General features: G+C 43.2%; 4 protein-coding genes across 4 annotated transcripts in view; all 4 read left to right on the forward strand.

The window, feature by feature from the left end:
- Positions 1-1373, forward strand: part of LOC123502037 (extensin-like) — a 2213-nt gene extending 840 nt beyond the window's left edge. The window contains exon 4 of the mRNA XM_045251191.1: positions 780-1373. Within this exon, the coding sequence (XP_045107126.1) occupies positions 780-1256 (477 nt within the window). The 3' untranslated portion in view covers positions 1257-1373. The remainder of the gene's footprint in view (positions 1-779) is intronic.
- Positions 1374-1989: 616 nt separating this feature from the next.
- On the forward strand, positions 1990-4433 carry LOC123501787 (cuticle protein 21-like). The gene is made up of 3 exons (XM_045250806.1): positions 1990-2739; positions 3854-3979; positions 4081-4433. Exons 1-3 carry the CDS (start codon positions 2728-2730, stop codon positions 4372-4374), a joined length of 432 nt encoding a protein of 143 aa, XP_045106741.1. The 5' UTR covers positions 1990-2727; the 3' UTR covers positions 4375-4433.
- A 3391-nt stretch (positions 4434-7824) lies between these two features.
- LOC123501788 (cuticle protein 7-like) lies at positions 7825-9293 on the forward strand. Its single transcript, XM_045250808.1, has 3 exons — positions 7825-7888; positions 8554-8643; positions 8872-9293. The coding sequence occupies exons 1-3, from the start codon at positions 7874-7876 to the stop codon at positions 9160-9162; spliced, it is 396 nt and encodes a 131-aa protein (XP_045106743.1). The 5' UTR covers positions 7825-7873; the 3' UTR covers positions 9163-9293.
- An 845-nt stretch (positions 9294-10138) lies between these two features.
- On the forward strand, positions 10139-11739 carry LOC123501786 (cuticle protein 7-like). The gene is made up of 3 exons (XM_045250805.1): positions 10139-10166; positions 11145-11291; positions 11393-11739. Exons 1-3 carry the CDS (start codon positions 10155-10157, stop codon positions 11684-11686), a joined length of 453 nt encoding a protein of 150 aa, XP_045106740.1. The 5' UTR covers positions 10139-10154; the 3' UTR covers positions 11687-11739.
- Positions 11740-15000: the final 3261 nt, after the last annotated feature.

The raw sequence follows: 15000 nt of genomic DNA on the forward strand, positions 1-15000 counted from the left end.
CACCATTCAACCATTTTTTTCGTTTCCATTATCAACCGTATTTGTTGTACGTGTTTTCTTTATTGGTGTCAGGAATTATATCTGTTTGTTCCCTAATCGTTCTTCTCATGGCCAATATTGCTCCATTAAGGCATCAGGTTTGAAAATCTCAACCAATTTTAAACTTCACATCTCTGAATGAATTGGAAAGTGGCCCATCGGAGAAAAGAAAAGAATAAAAAGCCCATGTGTTTCTTACCCTCGTAATTTTGTTATTTTCACAGAGATGAGTCATTTAGTGAGATTTCATGCCTAATTATTTGGTATCTACTTAGACATCCATTCCTTTTTACCTAATATCTTTCCCTTTTTGTCTTCGACTTTCTCAGTTCCTCCTAATTACCTCATTTACTCCTTTTTCTTGCCTTTCAGTTCCATTCGTTTCTTTGTGTCTTCCATTTTTTGCTTTCTTTGTTACTCTTTTAGTTTCTTACCAGATGTACCTTCCTTAAACTCTCTCTCTCTCTCTCTCTCTCTCTCTCTCTCTCTCTCTCTCTCTCTCTCTCTCTCTCTTTTTTTACGAATCAATCTACTTCTTGTTCTTTTCTGGGATTTTGGACCCATCAACTTCCATTCGTTTTTCTCACTAGCTACGAGCCACTTTCAACTTCTATTAGTGTTCTCAAACCATCAATCTTTCCAAGCTTCCATCTTTCCTGGCTCCTGTCTTAAGCTTCAAGCCCCTCTCCTTAGCAACCCTTGGAAAAAATTATCCTGACTCCTTCTTTTATTCACGCCAGAAACCTGTCTACAACTTCGAGTGGGCCGTGAAAGACGATTACGCCGGCCTTCACTTCGGCCAGAATGAAAACCGCGACGGCTACAACACTGATGGCAGCTACCACGTGCTGCTCCCCGACGGCCGAGTGCAGAAGGTTGTATACAAGGTGCAAAAGGACGGCGGGTTGATGGCCACCGTGGAGTACGAGACCAAGCACGAGCATAAGGGTTACGGCAAACACCCAACTACTTACGCTCCACCTCCACCACCAGTTTATACTCCACCACCGCCACCATCCACCTATGCTCCCCCTCCTCCTCCATCCACCTATGCTCCCCCTCCTCCTCCATCCACCTATGCTCCCCCTCCTCCTCCATCCACCTATGCTCCCCCTCCTCCTCCATCCACCTATGCTCCCCCTCCTCCTCCATCCACCTATGCTCCTCCACCTCCTCCAGCCTATGCTCCCCCTCCCAAAGGATCATACCACCAATAAGCTATCACTCCACTCCCTAACTTCAAAACGACCATCTGTCCCTCTCCATCTTCTCGGCCTCGAAATTTCAGTGTAACGTGTGTTTATTTATGATTGTCAAGTAAACAAGCAGCAGATGGTTTGTTTGTGAGTTTCCTTCAAGACACGCAGCACTGGACTGTGCCAGGGGTTTGTACTGCAGGTGGTGTGGTGGAAGGGAGGAAGAGAGGAGGGTATGTATCGATACAAGAGGTTTCTTCATGACAAACACAATCTCAACAGCAGAGACAGAAAAACGGGTGTTGTAATTACTACAGTCTCTTTCTGTCAAGGATACAGTTATAGATATTGCTACTACTGCTAATATTACTACTACTACTACTACTACTACTACTACTACTACTATTTCTGCCATTACTCATATGCCTGCTGCTACTGCTACTTATCTGCATGGCCACTATTAGTAGTACTGCAGCAATTTTTATGGTTACTGCAAGTTATACTAGTACTACTACTACTACTACTGTTACTACTACTACTACTACTACTACTACTACTACTACTACTACTACTGCTGCTACTACTACTACTACTACTACTACTACTACAACTGCTGCTGCTGCTACTACTACTACTACTACAATTGCAACTACGACTACCACTATTACTACTACCACCAGCACTATTACTACTATTACTACTAACACTACTACTACTACTGCTACTACTACTACTACTACTACTTCTAAAACTAATACTTTACTAATACTATCACCACCACCACCAATAGTACTACTACTACTACTTTTACTACCATTACTACTACTTCTACTACTACTACTCCTACCACTTCAAAAGCAGTAGCAATTAATTAGGTTTATGAACATGTGTACGCCACCGCTACAACTTAAGAGAAAAAGCGCAAACACACACACACACACACACACACACACACACACACACACACACACACACACACACACACACACACACAGACATATGCTCCCGCGCTCATTTCCCTGCGCACAAACCAGGTAACTTATACCTGCTCAAGTAAATAATTCAGCGTCACCTAATTTGATACGGCTACACATTTGTATTATTTCTTAATTAACTTTTCCTTCTAAATGCTGATTCGTGCTCCGTCCCTCCTTGGTGGTGCAGGCAGGTCGGATTCCCTGCAGCAGAGAGCAGCCAGGAATGAAGAGCAATTGTTTGTATGAAATAAAACAAAATGATACAGAGAGCCTGAAACACATTACGACACTTTCCTGACCAGTACTGAGCAGAGTAACGTGATGACGCTTCCCCGCCGACCCATCGCCGCTGCCCGGGGCGTGAAGGGGAGGCCGGGGACGCGACATTCGTCCTTCAATAGTGGGAGGCGTCTCTCGGCCCGAGGCTAACCTGACGTCACCGAGGCGGCGGCACATCCCAGTATATAAGTCGACGCGTCCTCCTCGGTCCTTACATCTCATCACCCACAGTCGCCATGGCTCTCAAGGTAGTGCACAACCACCCACCGCTGACTCAACGCCCTCGTGTTTGTCCTGCAGTGACTCACGCAGCGGCCATAACTCTGGCCGGCCTTTCTTACTCAGAAATTCCTGAGGGTGCTTGTGAATGCGTGGAGGGCTGTGGACTGGTGCACAGTCCCTCAGAAAGTCTCTGTCCAGGACAGACATAAGAGACTTAAAATACAAGCAGGATTTGAATGTGTAGGACGGCATCCTGAAGGACTGGCGCGGCCATTCCACACAAAGAGACTGACAGCGAGAATAAGATGTGTGTGTGTGTGTGTGTGTGTGTGTGTGTGTGTGTGTGTGTGTGTGTGTGTGTGTGTGTGTGTGTTTACGTAGGGAAGAGAGCCAGCCAAGGGCAAAAAAAAGAAAGTTAGAAAAAGGCCCACTTGGGCGCTGGCTCTCCAAAGAGTTCAAAAAGTGCCAAAACCGTCAGCCAGAATTAGGGTAGCAAATGCCTCTATACCTCCCTCTTAAAAGAAGACAACTTGTAGGAATTCGGAAATACAGATGGAGGGAGGGAGTTCCAGAGTTTACCAGTGAAAGGGATGAATGATTGAGCGTATTGGTTAACTCTTGCATTACAGAGTTGGACAGAATAGGGATGAGAGGAAGAAGAAAGCCTTGTGCAGCGTGGCCGCAGGAGGAGGGGAGGCATGCAGTTAGCAAGATCAGTAGAACTGTTACCATGAAAATAGCGATAAAATATAGAAAGGGATGCAACATTTCGGCGGTGAGAAAGAGACTGAAGACAGTTAGTAAAGGAGGGGAGTTGATGAGACGAAGAGCTTTCGATTCCACCCTATCAAGCAAAGCTGTGTGTGTGTAATAATAATAAATAGGGGAAAACTTAAGACTAGGGCACTCTCTTAATGGTTTATTGCTCGCATCATGGTGGGAAATCGCACTGAGGTGGGATGGATCAGTGTGTGATACCCTTAAGTCCTAGAGGCATTATCTTGTTGTGGTGTGTGTGTGTGTGTGTGTGTGTGTGTGTGTGTGTGTGTGTGTGTGTGTGTGTGTGTGTGTGAGTGTGTGTATGTGTGTGTGTGTATATCATAGCACACGTCAGCCAGTGTTGACATCCTCCTCCTTCAGGTTGTCCTGCTGTCAGCCCTCGCGGCCGTCACCCTTGCCCGCCCCGACATCCCTGCAGCCTCCTATGGCGCTCCTGCTCCCTCCTACCACGCTCCGGCGCCCTCTTACCACGCTCCTGCCCCTGAGGTGAGCACCGTCCATGCCTCACTGTCATTGTCTGTCCCTAACACCCTCGCCGTCAGCGTTGTGTTGCTGTCACTTTCGCTACAACCTTCTTTCCTCCTCAGGCGCCGCCCAAGTACGACTACAACTACGCCGTCAAGGACGAATACTCCGGCAACGACTTCGGTGCCCAGGAGGCGCGCGACGGCTACGACACCCAGGGATCCTACTACGTACAGCTGCCCGACGGCCGCCTGCAGAAGGTCACCTACACCGTCAACGGCGACTCAGGCTTCGTGGCCGACGTGACCTACGAGGGCGAGGCCCAGTACCCTCAGGGGAGCTACGCCCCCGCCCCAAAGCCCTCCTACGTCCCAACCCTAGCGCCCTCTTACGTCCCAGCCCCTGCCTACCAGTGATGCTCCTCTGTTCTCCCGATATTCCCTCTCTGCCAAGGCTATTTATTAAAAATAAACACAAAACGACATTTGGTTTCTTTCCTGTGCAGATTATCAGTAAAGACACACCAAGCGTTTACTCCTCCGTCGCTTCTCGGCTTTCTATTAAGAGGAGCTGGTGTAGTTGTCAGTGGTAAATCTAGCTGACGTGAACGAAGGGCAAAAAAAAATCCGTTCCGTGTTGCTTTTTCCGAGTTTCTGTTTAGACTGGTTTTCTTTATCGATATAGCTTTTCTAGTCAGGGACTCAGCCAACCTGTTTGAAAGAAGTAATATAAAGAAGCACATTCCGTATAATGTCATTCATATTTGGATCTCATCTTTAATTATGGCAGCTTCATGAGCGCTACATTAGAAGTGGCGACACCGTGTGTTCCCGTAGCAATTTACTCAGATCTTCTCACATTCTCAGTCTCACCAGAAAGTGTAAAGCGGTGAGGCAACCCTGAAAAAACTATTAAAACCGTCGTATGATTTGTTCCTTAAAAAATTATGTTTGCTATATATATATATATATATATATATATATATATATATATATATATATATATATATATATATATATATATATATATATATATATATATATATATATATATATATATATATATATATATATATATATATATATATATATATATATATATATATATATATATATATATATATATATATATATATATATATATATATATATATATATATATATATATATATATATATATATATATATATATATATATATATATATATATATATATATATATATATATATATATATATATATATATATATATGTGTGTGTGTGTGTGTGTGTGTTTTTTTTTTTTTTTTTTTACATTACAAGGGCACTGGCCAAGGAAAACAAAGTGTTGGAAAAAAAAATCCCGCTGGTTGCCAGGCCCTGTTGAGAGGAAAGTAGGAGAAAGAGAAAAAACCAAAAAATCTAAAAGGAGGGTCCAGTTAACGTAAGAGGTGTCTTGACACTCCTCTTTTGAAAGAGTTTAAGTCATAGGCAGGTGGAAATACAGACACAGGTAGAGAGTTCCAGAGTTTACCAGTGTAGGGAATGAAGGAGTGAAGATACTGGTTAACTCTTGCATTAGGAAGATGGACAGAATAGGGATGAGAAGAAGTAGAGAGTCTTGTGCAGCGAGGCCGCAGGAGGGGAAGGCATGCAGTTAGCAAGTTCAGAAGAGCAGACAGCATGAAAACAGCGGTAGAAGACAGATAAAGATGCAACATTGCGGCGGTGACTTAAAGAATCAAGACAGTCAGTTAGAGGAGAAGAGTTGATAAGACGAAAAGCTTTAGATTCCACCTTGTTTAGTAAAGCTGTGTGTGGATCCCCCCCAGACATGAGAGCCATACTCCATACACGGGCGGATAAGGCCCCTGTACAGAGCAAGCAGCTGGGAGGGAGAGAAAAATGGACGAAGACGCCACAGGACACCTAACTTCTTGGAAGCTGATTTAGCAAGAGTAGAGATGTGAAATTTCCAGTTTAGATTTTTAGTGAAGGATAGACCGAGTGTGTTTAATGTAGAGGAGAGGGAAGTTGAGTGTTATTGAAGAAGAGAGGATAGTTGTCTGGAAGGTTATGTCGAGTAGATAGTTGTAGAAATTGAGTTTTTGAGGCATTGAACAAAACCAGGTTTTCTCTGCCCCAATCAGAAACAAGTGAAAGATCAGAAGTTAGGCGTCCTATAGCATCTCGCCTTGAGTCATTTAATTGTTGTTGGGTTGGGCGTCTGTTGAACGCTGTTGAATAATGCAAGGTGGTATCATCAGCATAGGAGTGGATAGGGCATTGAGTCAGATTTAGGAGATCATTGATGAATAATAGAAAGAGAGTGGGTGATAGGACAGAACCCTGTGGAACACCACTGTTGATAGTTTTAGGGGAAGAACAGTGACCGTCTACTACAGCAGCAATAGAACGATCGGAAAGGAAACTGGAGATGAAGGTACAGAGAGAAGGATAGAATCCGTAGGAGGGTAGTTTAGAAATTAAAGATTTGTGCCAGACTCTATCGAAGGCTTTCGATATGTCAAGGCCGACAGCAAAGGTTTCACCGAAGTCCCTAAAAGAGGATGACCAAGATTCAGTTAGGAAAGTAAGAAGATCACCAGTAGATCTGTGTGTGTGTGTGTGTGTGTGTGTATACGCACGCTCAAAACAAATATCTACTACGTTAAATATGATCCCTACTATTTATAAAGCAACACCCGTCAGTAGTGGAAACAGCTTGGATGGTTAATCTTAACACTAAGTCCCATGATGAATATTGAACGTTGCATCAGTAAAGGAGCCTAACATAGTCATTCCATCAGTGCCACGACTCTGTTGGTGCCCATGGCTCAGCCCCCAAGAACAAAGATTACTTTGTGGAATGTGTTTAAGCGATGTGCAGTCTCTGGAAACTTCAGCGAGTGTTAGTAGAGGCACTGATGTATTTTCTATGCTGTTGACGGTGAGCGCCTTCCTGTGATCATAGAGGCGTCCTTATGACTATACAGTGGTGGACTGCCCTACCACCACACTGAGGTTACTTGTTGTCTATGCAACATTATTGTTGCAGGGATGCTAATGATTTCCTTTAACTGGTATGGTAAAGTAAAGTGATATCTTTCCATCCCTTAGTATACTAATGAACATGTTAATAAAGGAATAAGGTAAGATATATTATCCCTGGTGTACAGCATGATTCCATGTATATGAAGGTGAAGCAAACACGTTCAAGGAAGATAAAAAATTACTGAGAACGCTCTGTCTTTGTTCTACTCTTTTCTCAGAGCATTGGGATTTAAACTGAGGGATGTAATTCTTACCGATTAACACCCAGAAACATTTACCTCCGATTTGAAAGTTGTTACAATAAATAAATAAAAAAATAAAATCATAAGGAGAAGCAAAGCTAGAGTGCTGATTTTCTCATGAGGCTATAGTTGGGCGATAACGCACTGCATGGTACGATATTGTGGTCAATGATATAAGACTGGCGGACACAAGGCAAGATGTGTAGAAGAAAAAACAAGTGAGCCACAAGCGTCACACTGCCACAAGTGTTTCACCGACTAGGGCATCCCTCGTTACACTACTCACGCCACTCTGATCCCTTACATGACCTGCACTGCTCCACGCCAGCCACACACACACATTCACCACGCTTGCCACACACGCTCTCTTTGGAATCAATCTCGCACATCCTCCCCAACCACCTACCCACCAGACACACGCCAGCTTAACCGCTGCTTCACTGTTTGGCTACACGTGTCGGCAAATTCGACCACAGCTAGCAAAGTACGGCCCTGACCTGGTATACCCTGCACGTCTTTACCATATTAAACAGTTACTCCCTCACTCTCACCACGCTCCTACCACCCACCACACTGGAGACAGTATTTAAGTACGGCGCTTCCCATCAGTGGTGGCAGTGACACTGTGCGTTGCGAGCATTATGTCTTTCCTTAAGGTACGAACAGAGTTGGAGGAATGATTCCCTCCTTTAGAATCACAAATGTAGATGAGGAAAGGTGCAATATGTATAAGCTTTAACGTGGGTGCTCACTCGTTTCAAGGAAAACAAGCTGTCAGTTTATATATATGTATATATGTGTATATATGTATGTATATATATATATATATATATATATATATATATATATATATATATATATATATATATATATATATATATATATATATATATATATATATATATATATATATATATATATATATATATATATATATATATATATATATATATATATATATATATATATATATATATATATATATATATATATATATATATATATATATATATATATATATATATATATATATATATATATATATATATATATATATATATATATATATATATATATATATATATATATATATATATATATATATATATATATATATATATATATATATATATATATATATATATATATATATATATATATATATATATATATATATATATATATATATATATATATATATATATATATATATATATATGTGTGTGTGTGTGTGTGTGTGTGTGTGTGTGTGTAATTTTTCCGCATAGTAAAAAAAAAAAAAAAAACTTGTTTTGCCTTAATTACCTCTCATTTTCCATAGGTTGTTGTCGTCTTCTTCCTTATGGCAGCTGCTTCTGGCCGCCCAGATTCCTCCCCCAGCTACGGCTACACTCCTCCTCTCCCACCAGCGGTGAGTCCTGTGCAGTTACTCATGAAGGACACTGACGCCTCACACACTCACACCTCAGCAACAAAAACAACTCTCCCAATCTTTCTCTCTCCATCTCTCTCTCTCTCTCTCTCTCTCTCTCTCTCTCTCTCTCTCTCTCTCTCTCTCTCTCTCTCTCTCTCTCTCTCTCTCTCTCTCTCTCTCTCTCTCTCTCTCTCTCTCTCTCTCTCTCTCTCTCTTTCTCAACAGAAACCCGAATACTCCTTCGACTGGGCCGTGAAGGACGACTATGCCGCTCTTGACTTCGGCCAGCACGAGACCCGCGACGGCTACAACACCGAGGGCAGCTACTACGTGCTGCTGCCCGACAGCCGCGTGCAGAAGGTCACCTACACTGTCCACGGGGACGACGGCTACGTGGCCACCGTGGAGTACGAGGGCGAGGCTAAGCACGACGCCTATGGCAAGGCCCCAGCACCGGTCTACACTCAGCCCCCTGCCTACGAACCCCCACCCACACCAGCCTACGGTTACGCCTAACCTGTGTCACGAATTCCTTAAACAACGTCACCCTATTACTAATTTATATCGTTGACTTTATTGCTCATATGACTTATTCTTTTGGTGCGTTTAAAATTAATTTTCTTTCTTGAATAAAATGTTACTTTTTTATCAAGTTTTCATCCTTCGTCTTCTTCTCCTATGCCTTCTCTTTGCTTTGATGCTGCTTATTCTCGTGTTGCTGTTCCTGCAGTTAGTATACATTATCATACTAATACTTTTGCTACAAGTACTACTACTACTACTACTACTACTACTATGACTCTACTACTATTACTACTACTATTGCTACTACTACTACTACTACTACTACTACTACTATTAATGGTACAATAACTACTACTACAACAGCTATTATTATCATTACTATTAATACTATTAGTATTCATATTATTATTATTATTATCATTATTATTATTATTATTATTAGAAGTATTAGTATTAGTAATACTACTGATAACAATTAGACTAAACAATGGAAAGCGTACTGAAGGAAAAAAAGACCGAGACCGAAGGGCAAAAGAAAATAAAACGCGGAGTGACGTAAACTCGATGAGAGTGACATTGGCATGGAGTAACAGAATAAACAATGGACAAAAGAATAGGAGGAGAGGTGAAATGGAAAACGGCAAATTAAGATTATGAATAAAATGAAAAAAAAATGTACATTGGATATCAATGAAAGAAACTAAGTTATAAAATAAAGGAAATAAAACAACATTTTTCGACATGGGATAACTCCCTCACCACACGAAACATTCATAGCACAGTAACGTGATGACGCTTCTCCGCCGACACATCGCCGCTGCCCGGGGCGTGAAGGGGACGCCGGTGACGCGCCTTTCGGCCTTCAATACTGGGAGGCGTCTCTCGGCCCGAGGCTCACCTGACGTCACCGAGGCGGCGGCACATCCCAGTATATAAGGCGACGCGTCCCCCTCGGTCCTTAGATCTCATCACCCACAGTCACCATGGCTCTCAAGGTAGTGCACAACCACCCACCGCTGCCTCCACGCCCTCGTGTTTGTCCTGCAGTGACTCACGCAGCGGCCATAACTCTGGCCGGCCTTTCTTACTCAGGCTTTCCTGAGGGTGCTTGTGAATGCGCGGAAGGCTGTGGACTGGTGCACAGTCCCTCAGAATGTCTCTGTCCAGGACAGACATAAGAGACTTAAAATACAAGCAGGATTTGTGTAGGACGGCATCCTGAAGGACTGGCGCGGCCATTCCTTATAAACAGACTAACAAGAGGAATGAAATGTGTGTGTGTGTGTGTGTGTGTGTGTGTGTGTGTGTAATTCCCCTCGATCGCCTGCTGGTCACCCAGCCAGTCTTCCCCATTACGGAACGAGCTGAGAGCTCATAGACCGATCTTCGGGTAGGAATGAGATCACATCCCGTACCTATATACTGCTAGGTGAAAAGGGGCCATACATTAAGAGGCTTCCCCAATTGCCTCGCCGCTTACCGGGACTCGAACCCGGCCCTCTGGATTGTGAGTCGAGCGTGCTAACCAGTACACTACGCGGTGTGTGTGTGTGTGTGTGTGTCTGTGTGTGTAATTCACTGTTTGTTTGATCTGCTGCAGTCTATGACGAGACAGCCATACGTTACCCTACGAAACAAGCTCAGAGCTCATTATTTCCGAACTTGGGATAGGTCTGAGACCAGGCACACACCACACACCGGGACAACAAGGTCACAACTCCTCGATTTACATCCCGTACCTACTCACTGCTAGGTGAACAGGGGCTACACGTGAAAGGAGACAAACCCAAATATCTCCACCCGGCCGGGGAATTGAACCCCGGTTATCTGGCTTGTGAAGCCAGGGCTCTAACCACTGAGCTACCGGGCCGTGTGTGTGTGTTTGTGTGTATGTGTGTGTGTGTGTGTGTGTGTGTGTGTGTGTGTGTGTGTCATGGCACACGTTAGCCAGTGTTGACATCCTCCTCCTTCAGGTTGTCCTGCTGTCAGCCCTCGCGGCCGTCGTCCTTGCCCGCCCCGACATCCCTGCAGCCTCCTATGGCGCTCCTGCTCCCTCCTACCACGCTCCGGCGCCCTCTTACCACGCTCCGGCGCCCTCTTACCACGCTCCTGCCCCTGAGGTGAGCACCGTCCATGCCTCACTATCATTGTCTGTCCCTAACACCCTCGCCGTCAGCGTTGTGTCGCTGTCACGTTCACTACAACCTTCTTTCCTCCTCAGGCGCCGCCCAAGTACGACTACAACTACGCCGTCAAGGACGAGTACTCCGGCAACGACTTCGGTGCCCAGGAGGCGCGCGACGGCTACGACACCCAGGGATCCTACTACGTACAGCTGCCCGACGGCCGCCTGCAGAAGGTCACCTACACCGTCAACGGCGACTCAGGCTTCGTGGCCGACGTGACCTACGAGGGCGAGGCCCAGTACCCTCAGGAGAGCTACGCCCCCGCCCCAAAGCCCTCCTACGTCCCAGCCCCAGCCCCCTCTTACGTCCCCGCCCCAGCCTATCAGTGATGCCCCTCATCCCGCCCTGCCATGGCTATTTATTAAAGTGAACACTTTCTTCATATGGAGTTTTTATGCTGTCCGCTCAGAGCGAGAGTAATAATGTGGAAACGCTTCACTCACTGCAGCTCTCAAAGTTTCCTGGTGTGTGTTGTTTGTGGGTGACATTTCTTTGTTTCAACTGACGACTATGTCAATACTTTAACACACACACACACACACACACACACACACACACACACACACACACACACACACACACACACACACACACACACACACACACACACACACACACACACACACACACACACACACACACACACACACACACATGGGAGATGGGCTAGAACTGGCGAAAGTAAAAAAGGAAAAGGAATTGGGAGTGACGATGGAAGAAAACAATCAACCGGTAAGCCATATAGACAAAATTTTCAGAGAGACATATAACCTGCTAAGGAATATTGGATTAGCATTTCACTACATGGACAAAGAAATAATGAAGAAATTGATAAGTACTCTAATAACACCCAGATTGGATCCCCATGAAAAAGACACATAAGGAAGTTGGAGAGACTACAAAAAATGGCTACAAGAATGGGTCCAGAATTTGAAGGTATGACATATGAGACCAAAGGCTATGGATCTGCCAACACTGGGGACAAAGAAGGTTGAGAGGGGATCTGATACAAGTTTATAAATTGATCAACGGAATGGATCAAGTGGATAATGAGAAATTGGTTCTGAGAGAAGAATATGACATTCGAAGCACAAGATCGCATAGTAAAAACTGAGGAAGGAAGATGTCTGAGAGACGTTAAAAATATAGTTTCACGCAAAGATGTGTTGAGACTTGGAACACATTGAGTGAAGAAGTGTGTATATATATATATATATATATATATATATATATATATATATATATATATATATATATATATATATATATATATATATATATATATACATATATTCTTTATTAAGAGACTTAAGTTTTAGTCTTGCAGAAAAAAAGGCCAGATGATATCTCTCTTATTATTGTTTTCCAGTGGGTGAACACAGGTTGGTGGCTGCCAGCTGTTGTAATCCTAAAATATAAAGCATCTAAAGCTGAACTCTTCGCTCAAACTTTTGCTACCAACTCAACTTTGGATGATTCTGGGCATATTCCTCCTACTCCTCCACCCTCTGACTACTTCATCCCTAAAATTAAAATTCTTTATAAAGACGTTTTCCTGGCCCTTTCTGGTCTTGATTCTCGGAAGGCTTACGGTCCGGATGGAGTCCCTCCTGTTGTTCTCAAAAACTGTGCTTCCGAACTCGCTCACTGCCTGGTCAAACTCTTTCATCTGTGTCTCTCTACTTCTATTTATCCTTCTTGCTGGAAGTTTGCTCACATTCAACCTGTCCCTAAAAAAGGTGACCACTCCAATCCTTCTAACTACCGCCCTATAGCTTTGATTTCCTGCCTTTCTAAAGCCTTTGAGTCTATCCTTAATAGGAAGATAATGAGGCATCTATCAGCTCACAACCTTCTCTCTGATTGCCAGTATGGTTTCCGTAAAGGCAGATCTACTGGTGATCTTCTTACTTTCCTAACTGAATCTTGGTCATCCTCTTTTAGGGACTTCGGTGAAACCTTTGCTGTCGGCCTTGACATATCGAAAGCCTTCGATAGAGTCTGGCACAAATCTTTAATTTCTAAACTACCCTCCTACGGATTCTATCCTTCTCTCTGTACCTTCATCTCCAGTTTCCTTTCCGATCGTTCTATTGCTGCTGTAGTAGACGGTCACTGTTCTTCCCTAAAACTATCAACAGTGGTGTTCCACAGGGTTCTGTCCTATCACCCACTCTCTTTCTATTATTCATCAATGATCTCCTAAATCTGACTCAATGCCCTATCCACTCCTATGCTGATGATACCACCTTGCATTATTCAACAGCGTTCAACAGACGCCCAACCCAACAACAATTAAATGACTCAAGGCGAGATGCTATAGGACGCCTAACTTCTGATCTTTCACTTGTTTCTGATTGGGGCAGAGAAAACCTGGTTTTGTTCAATGCCTCAAAACTCAATTTCTACAACTATCTACTCGACATAACCTTCCAGACAACTATCCTCTCTTCTTCAATAACACTCAACTTCCCTCTCCTCTACATTAAACACACTCGGTCTATCCTTCACTAAAAATCTAAACTGGAAATTTCACATCTCTACTCTTGCTAAATCAGCTTCCAAGAAGTTAGGTGTCCTGTGGCGTCTTCGTCCATTTTCTCTCCTCCCAGCTGCTTGCTCTGTACAGGGCCTTATCCGCCCGTGTATGGAGTATGGCTCTCATGTCTGGGGGATCCACACACAGCTTTACTAAACAAGGTGGAATCTAAAGCTTTTCGTCTTATCAACTCTTCTCCTCTAACTGACTGTCTTGATTCTTTAAGTCACCGCCGCAATGTTGCATCTTTATCTGTCTTCTACCGCTGTTTTCATGCTGTCTGCTCTTCTGAACTTGCTAACTGCATGCCTTCCCCTCCTGCGGCCTCGCTGCACAAGACTCTCTACTTCTTCTCATCCCTATTCTGTCCATCTTCCTAATGCAAGAGTTAACCAGTATCTTCACTCCTTCATTCCCTACACTGGTAAACTCTGGAACTCTCTACCTGTGTCTGTATTTCCACCTGCCTATGACTTAAACTCTTTCAAAAGAGGAGTGTCAAGACACCTCTTACGTTAACTGGACCCTCCTTTTAGATTTTTTTGTTTTTTCTCTTTCTCCTACTTTCCTCTTAACAGGGCCTGGCAACCAGCGGGATTTTTTTTTTCCAACACTTTGTTTTCCCTTGGCCAGTGCCCTTGTAATGTAAAAAAAAAAAAAAAAACAAGAATCCACCGCGCTATATTCTCTCTTCCCTTTGATAATTAAAAAATCCTTTCTTTACTTCTTTAGTTATGTACAAAATCAATTTAGTCAAGTTTACTTATTGAAATAAAAACAAAAGATGCTTTGGATTGGGAAGGAATTAATGATCTGGTACACCAGGAAGCAATGTTCATCAAGCAGTAATGAAGATAGTTACCAGTCTGACAAACAAACACTGAATTACACGGGAACACTGTTCTTAATTATATATAATTAATTACTATCATACACCAAATGGTAATAAGAGTGATCTAATAAAACACCACAAACACAAGATATAGACAATACAAATAATTAATGCATATGTTCCTTCGGACCCGGTACACACAGAGAGGAACAATTACCATGCTTGCTAAGGAAGCCACATTTCCAATACTTCACAGCATCCTTCTCCACCAT

The sequence above is a fragment of the Portunus trituberculatus genome, chromosome 10, assembly GCF_017591435.1.
Source record: "Portunus trituberculatus isolate SZX2019 chromosome 10, ASM1759143v1, whole genome shotgun sequence".
Lineage (NCBI taxonomy): Eukaryota > Metazoa > Arthropoda > Malacostraca > Decapoda > Portunidae > Portunus > Portunus trituberculatus.